Genomic DNA, 15,208 nt, shown 5'->3' on the forward strand with positions numbered 1-15,208 from the left:
AAATCGGGACTGCCTCTCTTCCCCTTTCCTTTTGTCCCCATCTCTCCTCAGTCCATCCTTGGACCTCCTTCAGGATTAACAGCCTCCACCAGAGAAAAACTACTGCTCAGATATACTTCATTGCTCAGGACTTCCCTCAGCCACATACACTGTAATTTTTCCTTGAATTTTAAATCTAGGTCTCCAACACTGTATCGATCTCTGGTGATCCAGCTACAGACACCATCCAACATATTCTATAGAGTTTTCTAAACAACTTCTCCTTCGCTGTCCCATTACAATGATACCTGTTAGCTGCATCATTTACATTCACCAGTACTGAACCAACAGAAAGTTACAAAAATATTTTAACAGCTTAATGTTTTAATGCTATTTTCACATGCATTCTATAGTCTACATCATTAAGAAACTATCTCATTCTGTCGCCATAAAAGCATATAAAGTCCTGTCACTTTTCCACAATTTCCAGTTTTGCTGAATTAGATTTATAGGAAAAATTATTTGCCAGTTGAATTCCAAGGACCTCAGGGGAGTTGTGCTCTTCTAATCAGTGGTCAACAATCTCAAAAAAACCCCATATATAGTATTTCAAGCTCTAATAAACATTTAGTAATCAGTACAAACATACCTTTCATTGGTTACTCCAATTAAGTTTTCTCCGTTGACATCCAAAATTAGGTCGCCAGTGAGCAAACGGCCTTGCAATGAAATCAACATTAATGAATGAATCAAGAGGAAAATGGTGAACATATTATATAATGGTAATAGAACAGGGCTTTTTCTTTCAACTTTATCTGGCCTAATGCAATGAACAATCATGACTTTTAGCAGATTAGGTTCTGAACCTAATTAAGCTAGGTTATTGTGATAAGACTAATAATTGTCAAACAGTCTTATTAACCACAGAATAACCACTGAAAATAAGTGTTATTTAGCTATTTGTGTTATTTTCACATATTACAAATATTTGTGGGATGCAAATTTATATTTCACAGTTGTAGAATTAACTTTCAGCTCCTAACATACACGTAAGTTACCATGTATAGATACATTAACATTGATAAAAACATCTAAAAGATTTTTAGAACCAATTCTATTTTGACCCTTCTGCAAATCTCAAGATTAGGAACTATCACTTTTGAAGTAGATCTAGATTATTTTAAATTATCATTCTGCAAAAGACCAGATGCAAACTCAAAAAAACCCATATACAGACCTAGGACAGAAGTATATTCTGTAACTTTATTATTTCAAACTCTACCCAGTATAATTTCTTCTTCCACACCAAACATCATAACCACCTTTTAAAAATAAATTAAAAAAATAATTACCAGAACTCATTAAAAATACTAGTTCTATAAAAGAAACGCCACTCTTATCCCTTACAAATTAAAAGAAGTTCAGCATCTTAACACTTATTTAGCAGTGCTGAAAGACTGCCTGTTGCTTTCACACCAGCCATATCTAGATTTGAACAGATTTTCAAGAACTGAGAGTATTAAAATCTTTTCCCATGAAGAGTCCAAGTTTCATTTCTCTATCTTAAGGTAAGCCACTATTTTAAATATGCTTATCCACAAAGTAAAATAAAGAGGACTTCTTTTGGCAGCTTTTTATATGCAGTGTGCTTGCAACAAGAAATTTTAAATTACTTACTATCTACAGCAGCAACCCCTCCAGGTAGAATTCTCTTTATGAAAATCCCATAATCTTCTGCTGTTTGTGCCCGATAACCTCCAATAATTTTAACTCCTGCAGAACAAACAAAAAAAACAAGCAAGAAATTGGCTATTCCACCCACTGTGCTAAATGGATTTACAGTCAAATCCATAAAAGCCAGATAAATTAAACTCATACTGATAACTGTGAATTGGAAAAGCTCACCAGGTGCCTTTAGATTTAGTTTACTCTGAATCAACAGAATGTGCAATCTAATTACCTAATCCATTTTGACAATCAGAAAAAGAAATGCGGTGAACAGCTCGATTGATTCCATGAGGGCCCATAATAGTCCTAAGGAATAAAATAAAAGTCATTAAATCCCTAATTACAATAAATGTATTTAGAGCTCTGTTAATATAAGAGAAATTACACTGATCATGTTTTTAACTCTTAATACAAGCCAAAACCAGTTTTCTCTACTGACAACTTTATATTGCTTGATACCTCTCCATGACTCCTTCCCGCAATAGATGAAAAAAAAATAAATATATTAAATCAATCTCCTCATAACAAATATAAGACGGCAAGGTAAAATAAAAGTATATGTAGTTTACTTCCTTTTTCCCCAGAGCATTTCAGGCTTAATTGTGAACACCACTTTGTAATAAAAGGATTATGATTACATAGAAACAAAATTCCACAACCTGGTCCAGCTTAGCATTTAGACAAGAAAAACATATCATAATGTGTTAGATCAGGTAATGAATATTAAAAAAAACCCACAGCTAAGACAGTGTATACAAAAACATTTTCTGAGATATCTAACATATAATTTTGTCTTTATTTACGAACATAATATTTCCCTACAGTCTCTCATTTCTTCACTCAACACTGTTTTCTTTCCCTGTTTTAAAAAAAATGCTTCTTTACAAACTCTATTGCCTGCTCCCCTGTGTACCCTTCCACCCCAAGACAAAATACCAGGATAGCACTTGAAATTGTCTAAAGGCAGATGAATATTTTGGAAGCAGGTGATAATGTTAAAGAATTAAGCAAGAATGTACAAAGTAAAATTAAAGAGTTTTGAAAACTAAATTTAAAGTTGAATTAGAAACATGACCAGCATACTGCTATGAGGATGAAAAGTGTTAAGAATTACTATAAATCCAGATTACCCTTTATCATTTTTTACTTTCATTTAGATGAATAACTACAAAATCATCCCAGTTGTAACATAGTTCCTTTGTCCTCCCAACTGTACCATTTTTGGAGAAGACTCACCAGACCCCTTATAGAAAACAGAAGCAGAAGCACCACTTAAATTTTTTCTGCTTTGACTTATGTACTGTTCTATATTGGACAGTAAGTTGCATTTTCTAGAGCATGATGTTAAAGTGAAATGGAACAACTAGAATTCATTAGCAGGGGGGAAAAGAAGATCAAAGTGGAGGACACAGTGACCCAAATCCTCCCACACAATCAAATCCAGCACACAGCCTGAAACTGCGTATTTCTGCAAAAGCCGGAGTACGTGTCATTAAAAGGTGCCATGTCAGAGGGGAAACAGAAATCCAGAAGGTCAAAACGTTCCTAAATTCTAGTACGAGGCAAGAGATCCAGCTTGTAAAGAACATCCTTAATTCTTTTGGTTTTGTATAAGAAAATGGATGTTTTTTTAATCAAGGGCACTTGCTCTGAAAAGCAACAATTTGTTCCACAACCTCAAATTCTCAAGTATCTGCAAAATTAGTCTTTACTTTAGAAAGGCTGGCTGTAAGAACAGACCTAATTAATCTTTAGAAACAAACAGGAAGCCTCTGCTTCAAATACTGTATAATTTTCACTGTAGTATATCTTGAAGTATTTGTTTCACAGGCTAAGAGGAAATGGTGAAACCTAGTTAGTTAGTGCATCTGGCCATTGACAAGACTGAACATGACCTTGCTACTACACGACAAGAGCATAAGGCACACTTTGTAAGGCTAAAAGTGAACCAAACTGCTTTTACTTAATCACAGCCTGAAAGGAAGAATAAATACTTAAGTCTATTTCTCTAACAAAACTTTTTTGATAAACTACTAATATACTACGACACCAAAGTATTTTGCATTACTGACTAGTACTGTCATCTGAATTATCCCATGAACTTTTAAGTGTTTTGAAGCTGAAAGACAACATACTACTCATGTTCCCCACAGCTTTATCCTGATTTGTATCCATCTTTGAAAGCTTCAACAACATACACTGATCTTTGACACAGGCAGGCAGTTTAGTCTGGGTTTTTTTCCTGCCTTGCCTTTTGCTGCTGGCTGTTCTGTTTCTTGCTCTGCCATGCTTTCAGCAGTTTTCACACGGCATTTTTTTATTATAATAAAAAAGCAAGAACAAATGTTACTTCACTGAACGTTATTGCACAGAAGTTTACTTTTATGAAGTCTTAAAAGATCAAATCTCAGACTTGAAGTCTAACTTTCAGAGTTCACCACAAAAAGCAGAACCTATTTATATACTACCACATAAAATGATGAAATATGATCAAATCTAGGCACAGAACACTTAACAGGAAAGGATCTACATTTCTGTAAGTAACAGGCAATACTTTCAAAACAGAGACCCTAACTAACATAAAGTGGATTCTGACAGAGAGCATATAGAGAATGTACAAACTAATAATTCACACTGGAGAGGAGCAAGATATCTCTGAAACCATGAGATTGCCATGATGTTGTCACCTACAATTAGAAAGAACTGACACTTTGAACAGTCACCTTTACAAGGCATTCAGTTCTGTTTATGCTCTAAAGACTAAACTCCCCCAAAACATACTATTTAAAATTACTTAATCACATAAAAGTAAAGACTATCTTCAAAAGCCCTGAATTTGTTTAGCATATCACATCTTGCTGATTTTTGGTGTTAGTTTTTTCTCCCAGGTAACTTAGAGATGGATCTTCAAGTCACTCTACTTGTCATAGTTCTAATAAAATAAACAGGGCTTTAACAGTTTCATTATAAAAAGACCTGGATTTAGCACCCATCCAACATTTATTTCACATTACCATTATTTAATATTCATCAAACGTTACGACTACTTCCCCCCAAACATTAGAAATATGCTCAACACTATGAATAAGGAAATAGGCTTCTAAACCAACTGGCAGTAAAATGAAAAATAATTTCAATTTTCTTTGTAGAAAAAGATGCAAATTAAGTAATCAGATGTCGCTGCTCATTCCTCAAGAAGTCATGCAAAAATACTTGTAAGCAAGCTTTCAGCACACAGAAAAGTACAGATGTGAGGCAACAGATGAACTAAAAAGGAAGACTACAAAATGTACACTGTAACTTTCTTACACTAAAAAATACTAAACTCAACACTCCAACTGAAGTCCTGGAATGCTGACAGACTACGTGCACAAAAGTTTGTGTAATGTTCTAGTAAAGGCAATTAATATTAAATCTATTGATACTTTTTTCTATTATTTTTTTAGCAGCAGATACAAGGAAGTTCAACAGCTTTAGGTTTTATGCCTTCTAGAGACTTATCAGAACAGACAGCTCTGGATAGTCTTCTGATCTGTATTCCTGAGCAAGTATCAGTTATTTATGTGAAGAAACAAAATACGTATCTAGGTTTATCAATGAAAGAATAATTTCCCTTCCCTCACAAAATATGTATTACTTGACACTTAAACAAAAATCTAAACTATAAATTCTGGCTGCTTATGAAAGGAAGCTGAAAACATCTACAACTTTCAAATTACCTTTACTGTACTTTTCCCCAGTTACAGACTAGAAAAACGCTGTTGGAACCTAATGGTTAAGCATACCAGTATAAGAGAGAAAGACCATCAAAACGCTCTGGTTCATCTTCATCTCCTGGTGACAGTAAGGACATTCTTCAGTACAGCAGCAAAGTCAGCGACAAAGCAACTAAAATACACTGGAGCTTTTCGGTTCAGCCAGATAAAGGTTATGTGCAGGACAATTTCTGCTACTAACTGAAAAAAAAAAACCAGCAACCCAGACACAGCTCCAGACGAGTGTCTCTGCCTATTTAATCTTCTCTGAAACCCTCTGCGTCATATGGACTAATTCACCTATGGAGGTAATGTTTACTTTCTCTCTGTTTGAAATGGCAATTTGCAGCAACTTGAAAGACCGATAAACACAAAGGGGAGAAAATTCACCTGCATTTACAACAACTGTGATTATGCAATCTCTATCTGGCTGCCAAAGGCAAATGAAATAATTAAAATATTTTCTCATGTTCCTCCAATAGTTTATTTATGTGCTCCCTCCAAACAAGGTCAAAAGCAATAACTTATGACCTTTCTGAAGCAATCTTCCTAGCAGACTGGATTATGTACATCCCCACACAAAAGGGAAAGCCAACAAACCAGACAGACTGAAAGCATTAATGAAACAAATGCCACTATGCCATTACTTTGCATTCTCAATCATGGTATTGAACTGCGCCATGCTGTAACTTGGCTTTCACTCTTTCAATATACAACCGTCACAAGTTAATACAGAACTTGGGTTATATACTTTGCCTAGAAACAGAAGCTGACACATCTTTTTGTGAAAGCAATTGAAAATGGTGAATTTATATCATGACACTGAGAATAACCTAGTTGAAAAAAGTAAAAAAAGATACCACTGTTCCCGAGGTAAGACTCTCTTCTAATACCAGGCTTGTTCTTGCAGAGATACACATATTTTCAGAAGTTCTGAGCACCTGACATCACTTTGGTTAACTACTATTCTCTTCCAGACTTGCATCAGAAGATGCACCCCTATTACTCACCCTCTTTCTAAAATATCTTAGCAGTTTAAAATGAAAACCAAATATTCTTGCTCACCAAGGGCTTTGTTTAAGTAGAAAGGTGATTCCTCTCTAGCAGTGAGTAACCCCACGATGAGACAGCATCTGTCAGTGTCTAGAGCTGTACAGCAGGACAGCTTGGCTACGCGAGGAATGCATATGCTTATCTCATGCACCTTTTTTTTTTTTTTTAAAGTTGTAGTGACTGTGGTTTCATTCGCACATGATCATTCTAGGGAAAGGATCGTTTTGCTTACAGGTACCATGCTATGTAGTGTTCCATATACAACAGTCAGTCCCTAGAGCCTGCAATCTAGACACGCAAGAGGGGCAGAAGGGCAAAGGGACCCACCTTAAGGAGCAGATCAGTGATGCAAGCGGGAACATAAACCAGCCTTCCCAGCTCCTGAAACATGAAGAGCTCCAACGGCATTATTTGGATGGCTCACATCCATCCAGTGACAAACGTTTGGCCCTCTGTAGCCTTTTCTCAGCAATTTTAACTGTGCTGGTGTTTACTGACATTACAGTCCAATAAAAAAAAGCCACTGATATTTTAAGCATCATATCAATTAGATTAGCTCTAGGCAAGGTTACAGAAGATAAAATACCAACAGCCTTTCTCCTACAAAACTGTCACTGTTCTTAACACCAGTGGAATCCAATTTGTGGTATTAGTATCAGGAACACTTGTCAAAACAAGTCACTCAGACCAATATGGCTTGTTTCCAGTGTCATGTTTTCTGCAACAGAAACACACATGCACACCCCCCCTACCCCCGGTTAAATGTATGGCTCAAGGCTATGTATTTCCAATATTAAAAAATAAAAATGTTATTTTTAGTATTATCAGCAGTACATCGCTTGTTCAAGCAATTGCTCCACCCTCCCTTCTTCAAAGTAAACTATGCATTGCTCAGCTTCCTCACCCCCAAGGCTATCACTCTCTACCTTAAAATTCTGCTGCTGTGCTGCTTTTAATGTTTCCAAAGGATTCATCTAGGAAAATGGTATTACTGCTTCTCTTGCAAGTTTTCTGCCTTTCAAGAACATACCCAGGGGAACACAAAATAATTTTTACTTCCAGAAAGGTCTAGGAATACTGTAACAACTTAAAACTCCATAGAAGCTGCTACCAGTAAGTAAGACTGTATTTTCAAGAGACAGGTGTTATTTTATGCAGCAAACAAAGATTCTTTTTCAAACACCTAGCAAACTACTTTATTCTGGAAACATTATCAATTATGACTCATCTTTCCCAAAGGAAGTTTTGTAATGCTTTAGCAACTGAAATGGATTAAAGGATAATTTAGCAGATGACAAAAAGATCTGCAGAATCTTCAAAAGCAGGATTCACAAGATGCTTTTGTTATAAATAAAACAAAGGCCTTTTACAAAAGTTCTATACAAGTCAATCATGCAGTCATGTAGTCTTTCAGGTTCACTAACCCAAAAAGGTAAAATTTCATTGATAGTAAGGACCACAGCCAAGAGAACGCTGTATCATATAGCATAAATAAATTCTTCTAATCTATCCCAAGCCACTAATTATTCAAAATACCTTTTGCTGATTAGGTCATAAAGATTAAAAGGAAACATATGTCATTATATGGCAATTGTTAAACATGAAAAAAGCTTGAGCAACACTGTAATTGTGGAGAAGCATGAACGGTTTGAGGCTAAGCACTTGTGTAGAAAACAAAGGTAAAGTTTAGGTAAACCTCAATTAACATATAACCAAGCACATTCTTGAAGCATTGTGCATTGATACTGTCTCCCAGGGAAAAAAAAAAAGTATAGAAAACTATAGTCTTCCGTCATCTTGTAGCTGAAGTGCAGTTTATGCACCTTTTGTGTTCATCTCTTACGTGAAAAATTGCCTTTGGAATTCAGTGATCTAATAACTACTCATATAATATACCTTCCACACAAACCTAGCAAGCTATAGCTGTTGTAAAAGCTGTTTATCTTTGTTATATACCACATATTTCCACCAGACAAGCAGAGTGTTTGCTTCTTTGGGTTCCAGTAAAATCAAGTTAATTTCTTTAACGTTTTGTGGATTTGATTTTCGAAAAAGTCAAGTTATTCAGAAAGGTGGTATAATTCAAAATCTATGGTAAATTGTTTGACAATACTTTTGAATAGTGTTTTCTGGATTCTGTTGCACAGCAAACATGATAGTCCAGCAAGAGCTGTCTGTGCCCATTTCTAATTATGGTTTTGATGACAGCACTGGCATGGTTACTTAGCAGTTTGGGAAGGGTCTGGAGTTATGATTTTCAATTATTTGTTTGCCACTTAGAATCTGATCCGACCTTTAAGTGGATAACATTATGGTTTAAAGAATTAATATAATGATGATTTTATATCCCATGGCACTGGTAAAACATAAGATGGTTCCAAAGCACTACATATAAAACATTAAAGGCATGCAGACGCAAGATTCTGAAAAAGTAATGAAATACAATACATAATCTCCATACAGCACCTTATGTTACTGTAGGTACCCTACGAGTACATGGAAGTAATTTGCTGTACACCTTACAAGTATGTTTTCATAGCTGCAGAAACATTAAGGAATTTCTGCGCTGGGTTTTATCTCTACAGAACCAGTCCCAACTAAGTGCTGATTAACTTAATGAAAAGCTTAAGAACTGTTTCTTCCCTTTATATGTAAATTCACTGGTGTTGGTATTAGCTTGTCTAAGACTTTGCTTCAGACTCTTTCAATATCGAAGTCATTTTTCTTTAAGACTTCATCAAAACAAGGTCGTACTAATGAAACTTCATGAATTGTCACATTACAATCCACTAATAGCTGTATTCCTGTGTGTGTGGAAAAAAAAAAGTACTTACTTTTCATCTGTGTTTGTTAGGGGATCTTTACTGGACATCTTCTTAGGTGCACTACTTTAGTAAAAGTTGAAAATGAAGAATTCTGACACATGGAACACTGGCTCGTGACCAGGAAAATAATTGCTGTAAAAAAGTAGAAACCACTTTTTGAAATTTACATGGCAATAGTTACTTTCAGACACTGACAACAACTCTTATTTATTGCTGACTAGCTGAAATCAAGTGGGAAAAGAGTACTTTCATGATAAAACAGGTAATGTTTCATTGCTGAAAACAGTAAGCAGTTAATGACTCAGACTTTGCTGTATATAGTACCTAACAATCTGGCATCCTAATTTTCTCTTAATTAATGAGGTAGGAATTAGGGAAAATCTGAACCCCCTGTGATAAAAATCTTCTAAAAAAAAAACCCCAGAAGTAACTGTGATTACAATTCCATGATAAAAGTAATGTAACTGCTAAAACCAAAATCTTATCTTTTTTCCAGCTAAGATACCTTGGGGGAGGATACATTGTTTTGAACATGGTAAGGTGTTTTGTGCGTCTTGTTTTCTCACATCTTTTAAACTTACTGTCTAGTATTCAATGCCTATGGAATTCTCATGTGAAATATGTAAAATATAGGCCAAATTACACGCAAAATAAGAGTTACATACCACTAACATAGCAAACCTCAAGTAATTCACATTGTGTTTTTATTAGCACATTCAACAGGTAGACAAGAAATACAGTCCTAAATGTACAGAGCTACCATCATTTGAAAAATTACTGCAAAAGTAATGCAAAACCTGTTTGTATCAGCAGCAAGGCAAGAGATGGCCGTGGGTGCCAGCGACATGCTACCTGGGCCAAAATCAGGTAGGGTCCCTAAGTGCACGGTGTCACCCTCCACAAAAAACATATTGACCAATTCCTTCAGGTCTGTATTTCTACAGGAAAAAAAATGTGACTTCGCTTTGGAATACCACAGATTTTCCTGTAGTAAAAAAAATTCAGCTCTCTTGCTAAAGGATGAAAAAACCCACCACATAAATACAGAGGGAAAGACCGGAATGTTGCCTTGCTCTGGGCTCCATCATTCTCTTGCTCCACACCTGTAAAGGGAAGATGAAGCAGCATCCAGAGCCGTCAGTCACTGTCAGTCACTGCATGGTTCGTGTTACTGGAACCAGCACAAGAGCAAAGCACTGCTCTTAAAACAAGAAATTCAAGCACTGCAGAAGTTTAACAGAGTGGATGGGACTGTGAACAAAGCCCGTGTTTGAGAACTCGCCTGACCCTGCCTGTCCCAGAGATACTACTGTTTACCAGGTGTGCTCCATCACTTTGCAGCATTGCCAGAGCCTGTGCCCAACCCAACCCAACTCCACACACAGCACAGCGAAATGGAACTGAACCTGAACCACAGCACCGCTGGGCGGGAAAAAATAAATAATAATAAAAAAATACCGGTGCCAGTGCCTGTAGCCCAGGGAGACCTGCACGAGGGCAAAGGCCCGAAGCCCCCTCCGGGCCCTGCCTCCCTGGCTCGCTCCGTTACCCCACTGTGGCGCCTGGCGCCGGCCCGCCCAGGCCCCCGAGGCCGAGGCCCGCGCGGTGCGGGGCCCGCCACGGCCGCCAGCCCGGCACAACCCGCCGACCTCCGGGGCTGCGACAGTTACCTCGACACGCAAACTACAGCTCGAGCGGCCTGGCTGGGGCGGGAGCGAGGGATGGCGGGAGGGACAACCGGCGGGGCCTGACGGGCGCCTCAGCGCCGCTCTGCGGGGCGGCCCCGGGCGGCAGCGCTCCCGCCCCTCACGGCGCCGGACAGCCGCGCCGCCTTCTCTCGCGAGAGTTGCTGCGCCCCGCGCGGCGCGGCGGCCGCGGGGGCATGGGGCTGTGCGGGGCGGGCTGGGCGCGCTGCGGGGCGCTGCGGCTGCGGCTGCCCGGGGCGCGGGGCCCGCTCTGGGCGCTGCGGCCGCCGGGCCGTGCGGGCGGGTGGGCGCCGCCGCGGGAGGCTGGGCACTGGGCGGCGGCGGGGGGGCCGGCCCCCGCCTCGGCCCCGCGGGGGGCCCGCGGGCTGCGGAGCTCCAACCCCTTCACCCGGCGGCAGGAGGAGGAGTGGCGGCGCCGGAACCGCTCGGCGCTGGCCTACATCGTGGCCGCCGCCGTGGGCATGGTGGGCATGTCCTACGCGGCCGTGCCGCTCTACCGCCTCTACTGCCAGGTAGGCCGGGCCGGGCCCCGCCGCGCCGCCGCCGCGCAGCCCGGCGGGGCCGCTCACCGCCTCCCCTCTCCCCCAGGCCACCGGGCTGGGCGGCACCACGGGCGCCGGGAGCGGCGCGGAGCGAGTCGCTAGCATGGAGCCGGTGCGGCACCGCCGCCTCAGGGTCACCTTCAACGCCGACGTGCACGCCAGCATCCAGTGGGAATTCCGACCCCAGCAGAGTGAAATCTACGTGAGTGGGGGGGTACGGGCCCGGGAGGCGCCGCGGATTGCGGGCCCGGTGCGGGAGGAGGCGAGCTCCTGCTGCCCGCGGGGTGTTATCCCCCTACATCCCAGCAAACTGCCAGAACAGGCTGGCCAGCAAAAAGCATATTACATATACACCTTATGTTATATACATATAGACGCCATCAAGTCCGTGTGTGCATATATATTTACACAGAGATAGAGAGCTACACTATACCTAAACCCGGGGGGGGGGTTCTTTCTCTGCTGGCCCCTGTCCTTGTAGGACTGTTCTTACATGGAAAAGAACCCCCAACCAACCAATCATTCTAATGTAACATCACTGTTCAAAACTAGTTCTTAATAAAAAAACTCAACAAGTCATGCTTGCTTAATTACTGAGCCCAATACGGAAAAAATAACCTTAAACTGTATATACAAGGGCATATTCAAGCTCTATATGCTGCTAAACTACTGACAGTAATAGAATTCTCATGGAAAACTGGTTAAGATTAAAAATGCACACAAACGACATTATTGATGCTTCTAATTTTGAAGAGGGGCGAGTTGTATATAAGCAAAATATTTGTCAAGTAGCAAAGTAACCAATTTGAAACTGCAAAAGAGAAAATGAACTAGTTTCAGTTGAAGTCTAAAGAACGCTGAGGGATGGTGGGCTGCAGCAGATTAAAAAAAAATAAAAATAAAATCACTGTGCAATTATTTTATGCAGGTGGTACCAGGAGAGACCGCACTGGCGTTTTATAAAGCGAAAAATCCTACTGACAAACCAATAATTGGAATCTCTACCTACAACGTCATACCCTTTGAAGCAGGACAGTATTTCAATAAAATACAAGTAAGTGTGGACAAAGCAAAGATTACATTTTCCTCTACACGGAATGACAGTAGTTATGCATTAAATAACTTTGCCTCATTTTACTCCTGGATCCCATTCTTTGTATGCCAACATTTTAAGAAGACAGCTTGATTTTTTCACATGACTGTGCATCAGTTCGTTCTTGGCCTTACTGTCTTCATAAGCTGCAGTACGTGTCCAATTAGAGAAGTTCCCAAATGTATGATGTTTAATACCACTGACTTTAAGGGCAGATGGTAACAGTGTGAACTAGCCTGGCCAATTTGTACATTTGCACATTCATTAAAAGCTATTCCCTCCCCCCCCCCCCCCGGTAACACAAGAGGAACAGAACTGCTGTCTTGTTGCTCCTGTGCTTGCTCACTCCCTTGATTTTAGATGTACACCTGTAGATCAATGAGAGTAGATTTTAAAAGATGAAGCTTTCTCTCGTGTTGGCAGAGAAAGTTTACCATAGCTGCTGTTGTCGAATTGTTCAAGTGTTTTTTTCCTCCCCCCTGCAGTGTTTTTGTTTTGAAGAACAGCGATTAAATCCTCACGAGGAAGTGGACATGCCTGTCTTTTTCTACATTGATCCAGAATTTGTAGAGGACCCTAAGATGGCTAAAGTTGATTTGATCACCCTCTCTTACACTTTTTTTGAAGCAAAGGAAGGACAGAAATTACCACTTCCTGGATATCAGTAATGGGCAAACTCTACACAATTTGACTTCTGCTACCTGACTACCAGTTTCAAAACCATTTTTCCATGGAAGGAATAACTGCAGAGTACTGTGTAATATGAAATTATATTATTAAACCACCACGGGTACGTGGTGTTGTTATGAAAGGGTGTATTTCTTTTTAAAAATCCAAACTTAGGTAGTTGGAATATTATTTCTTCATCAGACAATAGAAGGGAACACTGTTGCTGGAAGAGAGGTTTTCTCAAGACATCTTTTGTAAGATGATATGTGTTGGCTGAATATTGTAAGACTAGACTGTATTGCTATGTAACACTCCTGTGGCACAGGAGGATGTGATGATTCAGAATATGATGCACCCTGTCGAATTATTACTGAATCAGTAGTTCATTTGGTAAGAGCAGATTGCTCTAGAACTGTTATAATTTGAATGAGGAACAGTAATTTAAGTGTAAGCACATCAGATCTGTGGTATGGTTTCCATTTAGAAAGACTATCTTCAAATTTCAATGTTGTGTTCAACTAATTTAAAATGTCTGTACTGCTAATGACCGCTCTTCCACTCTGCAGAGGGCCGTATGCTGGGCACCTCTACACAGAGACAGGCTCAGCTTATGTATGAAACGCGTAGAAGGGAGAGGCAGCACATAAACAACTGTGCTAAATTGCAGGCTCAATTAACAGCATGAATTAACATCAAAACCCAGAAGGAAATCAGCCTCATTCAGAGGTTAAGCCCCACAAAGCCTGCCCGGCAGCCTATCGGTTTTTCAGAGGTACTCATAGGTACTCTGTTTACCGTCAGAACACGTAAGCCTGTATTTATGTAACTTTTGGTCATTATCTGTAGGGATAATAACACTTTTATCATAGCTCTCTGCAAACGAGAAGGAAGTTGCAGAGCAAGTTTAAGTGACCTACTCGTTTTCAGACAGCCCAGTATCTCATCCCATATGCCAGTTCTTTCTACCCCTTTCAGCAGATGAGATCTAATAAAGACTACTGTTGGTGTGTCTGGACCCTAAAAAGGCAATGGGTATATCAGAAACAACTTACAGTCACTTTAGTCTCAATTATGTTTGTATACAGTAATTTAAAACCTGCTTTTTTGAAGATAAATGGATACTATCTTTAAAATGCGTTATTGTACCAGTTGCTTGTGTTTAAATAGATTCTGGATGACATTAATACAGTGAAGACCTGACATGAAAGTTTTAACACTTTTTGTTCTTTCATCTTTCTAATGCATTTTTATTCAGCAGAACACGTGGAGCCCACGCAAGTGAAATACATCTGTATGAAGATAGCAGCAAGCTTTATAAACTATAACTCCAATTATGCTTCAGGGGAAAAAAAATAAAAATCAAGGCAAATCTTTGAATCCAGGCTAGGGAAGAAAAAAAAAAAGCAATTCTTACCTGGGTTGTCTTAGCCCATTGTCTTTTTGAAAGCTGAACTGATTATATCAGTTCTCCACATAGTGCTTTATTCTGGCCACATGCTTCGAAAGAAAAGGAATATCCCTCTGCCAGGTGCAAATTTCATAAAATGTGTGTCTTCTCTCAAATTTGAAAGCTCAAGTTTGAAAGCCCAAGTTTGCACAGATACTAAGCACGTTCCAGCTATAAAACAAGCTTCGTAACCTCAACAATTAGCCAGTTCCCTTTCATCTATCTGTGACCATTTTGCTTCTGTAAGTACAGCAAAGTTTAGTTAACAGACACCCATTACGGATTGCCATACTGAAAGAGCCTTTTTAATTTGTTACACTTCAGTGTCCTAGGGTTTTATCAATACAACTCAGCTGTAGGGAAGAAAGGAAAGAAAAAAAAAAATTAAAAAATTGATCCACCTCAAATCCT

General features: G+C 39.6%; 2 protein-coding genes across 12 annotated transcripts in view; one reads left to right on the plus strand and one right to left on the minus strand.

Annotated features, from left to right (window-relative positions):
• The window catches only part of STXBP4 (syntaxin binding protein 4), a 76,261-nt gene extending 65,117 nt beyond the window's left edge, over positions 1 to 11,144 (minus strand). For 3 of the 11 annotated variants that reach the window (XM_056331432.1, XM_056331954.1, XM_056332129.1), the window contains exons 1-4: positions 5,493 to 5,685; positions 1,940 to 2,013; positions 1,657 to 1,752; positions 629 to 698 (exon numbers count right to left, since the gene is read on the minus strand). In XM_056331432.1, the coding sequence (XP_056187407.1) occupies positions 629 to 698; positions 1,657 to 1,752; positions 1,940 to 2,013; positions 5,493 to 5,560 (308 nt within the window). In that variant the 5' untranslated portion in view covers positions 5,561 to 5,685. Of the gene's footprint in view, positions 1 to 628; positions 699 to 1,331; positions 1,357 to 1,656; positions 1,753 to 1,939; positions 2,014 to 5,492; positions 5,687 to 9,349; positions 9,473 to 10,137; positions 10,257 to 10,374; positions 10,397 to 11,010 lie in introns of those variants that run through there. The other 8 variants (XM_056331682.1, XM_056331773.1, XM_056331867.1 and 5 more) reach the window with 8 other exon arrangements.
• Positions 11,145 to 11,207: 63 nt separating this feature from the next.
• Positions 11,208 to 14,557, plus strand: LOC130146539 (cytochrome c oxidase assembly protein COX11, mitochondrial). Its single transcript, XM_056332808.1, has 4 exons — positions 11,208 to 11,558; positions 11,635 to 11,790; positions 12,517 to 12,642; positions 13,167 to 14,557. Exons 1-4 carry the CDS (start codon positions 11,223 to 11,225, stop codon positions 13,347 to 13,349), a joined length of 801 nt encoding a protein of 266 aa, XP_056188783.1. The 5' UTR covers positions 11,208 to 11,222; the 3' UTR covers positions 13,350 to 14,557.
• The last annotated feature ends 651 nt before the right edge of the window (positions 14,558 to 15,208 follow it).

Source organism: Falco biarmicus, chromosome 1 (genome assembly GCF_023638135.1).
Source record: "Falco biarmicus isolate bFalBia1 chromosome 1, bFalBia1.pri, whole genome shotgun sequence".
Lineage (NCBI taxonomy): Eukaryota > Metazoa > Chordata > Aves > Falconiformes > Falconidae > Falco > Falco biarmicus.

What these genes read in the sequence shown, in the direction of transcription:
- LOC130146539 (XM_056332808.1), top strand. Translation starts at nt 11,223, where the DNA reads ATGGGGCTGTGCGGGGCGGGCTGGGCGCGCTGCGGGGCGCTGCGGCTG. An exon ending in TCTACCGCCTCTACTGCCAG is followed by an intron (nt 11,559 to 11,634) that starts GTAGGCCGGGCC and finishes CCTCTCCCCCAG; the next exon opens with GCCACCGGGCTGGGCGGCAC. An exon ending in CCCAGCAGAGTGAAATCTAC is followed by an intron (nt 11,791 to 12,516) that starts GTGAGTGGGGGG and finishes TATTTTATGCAG; the next exon opens with GTGGTACCAGGAGAGACCGC.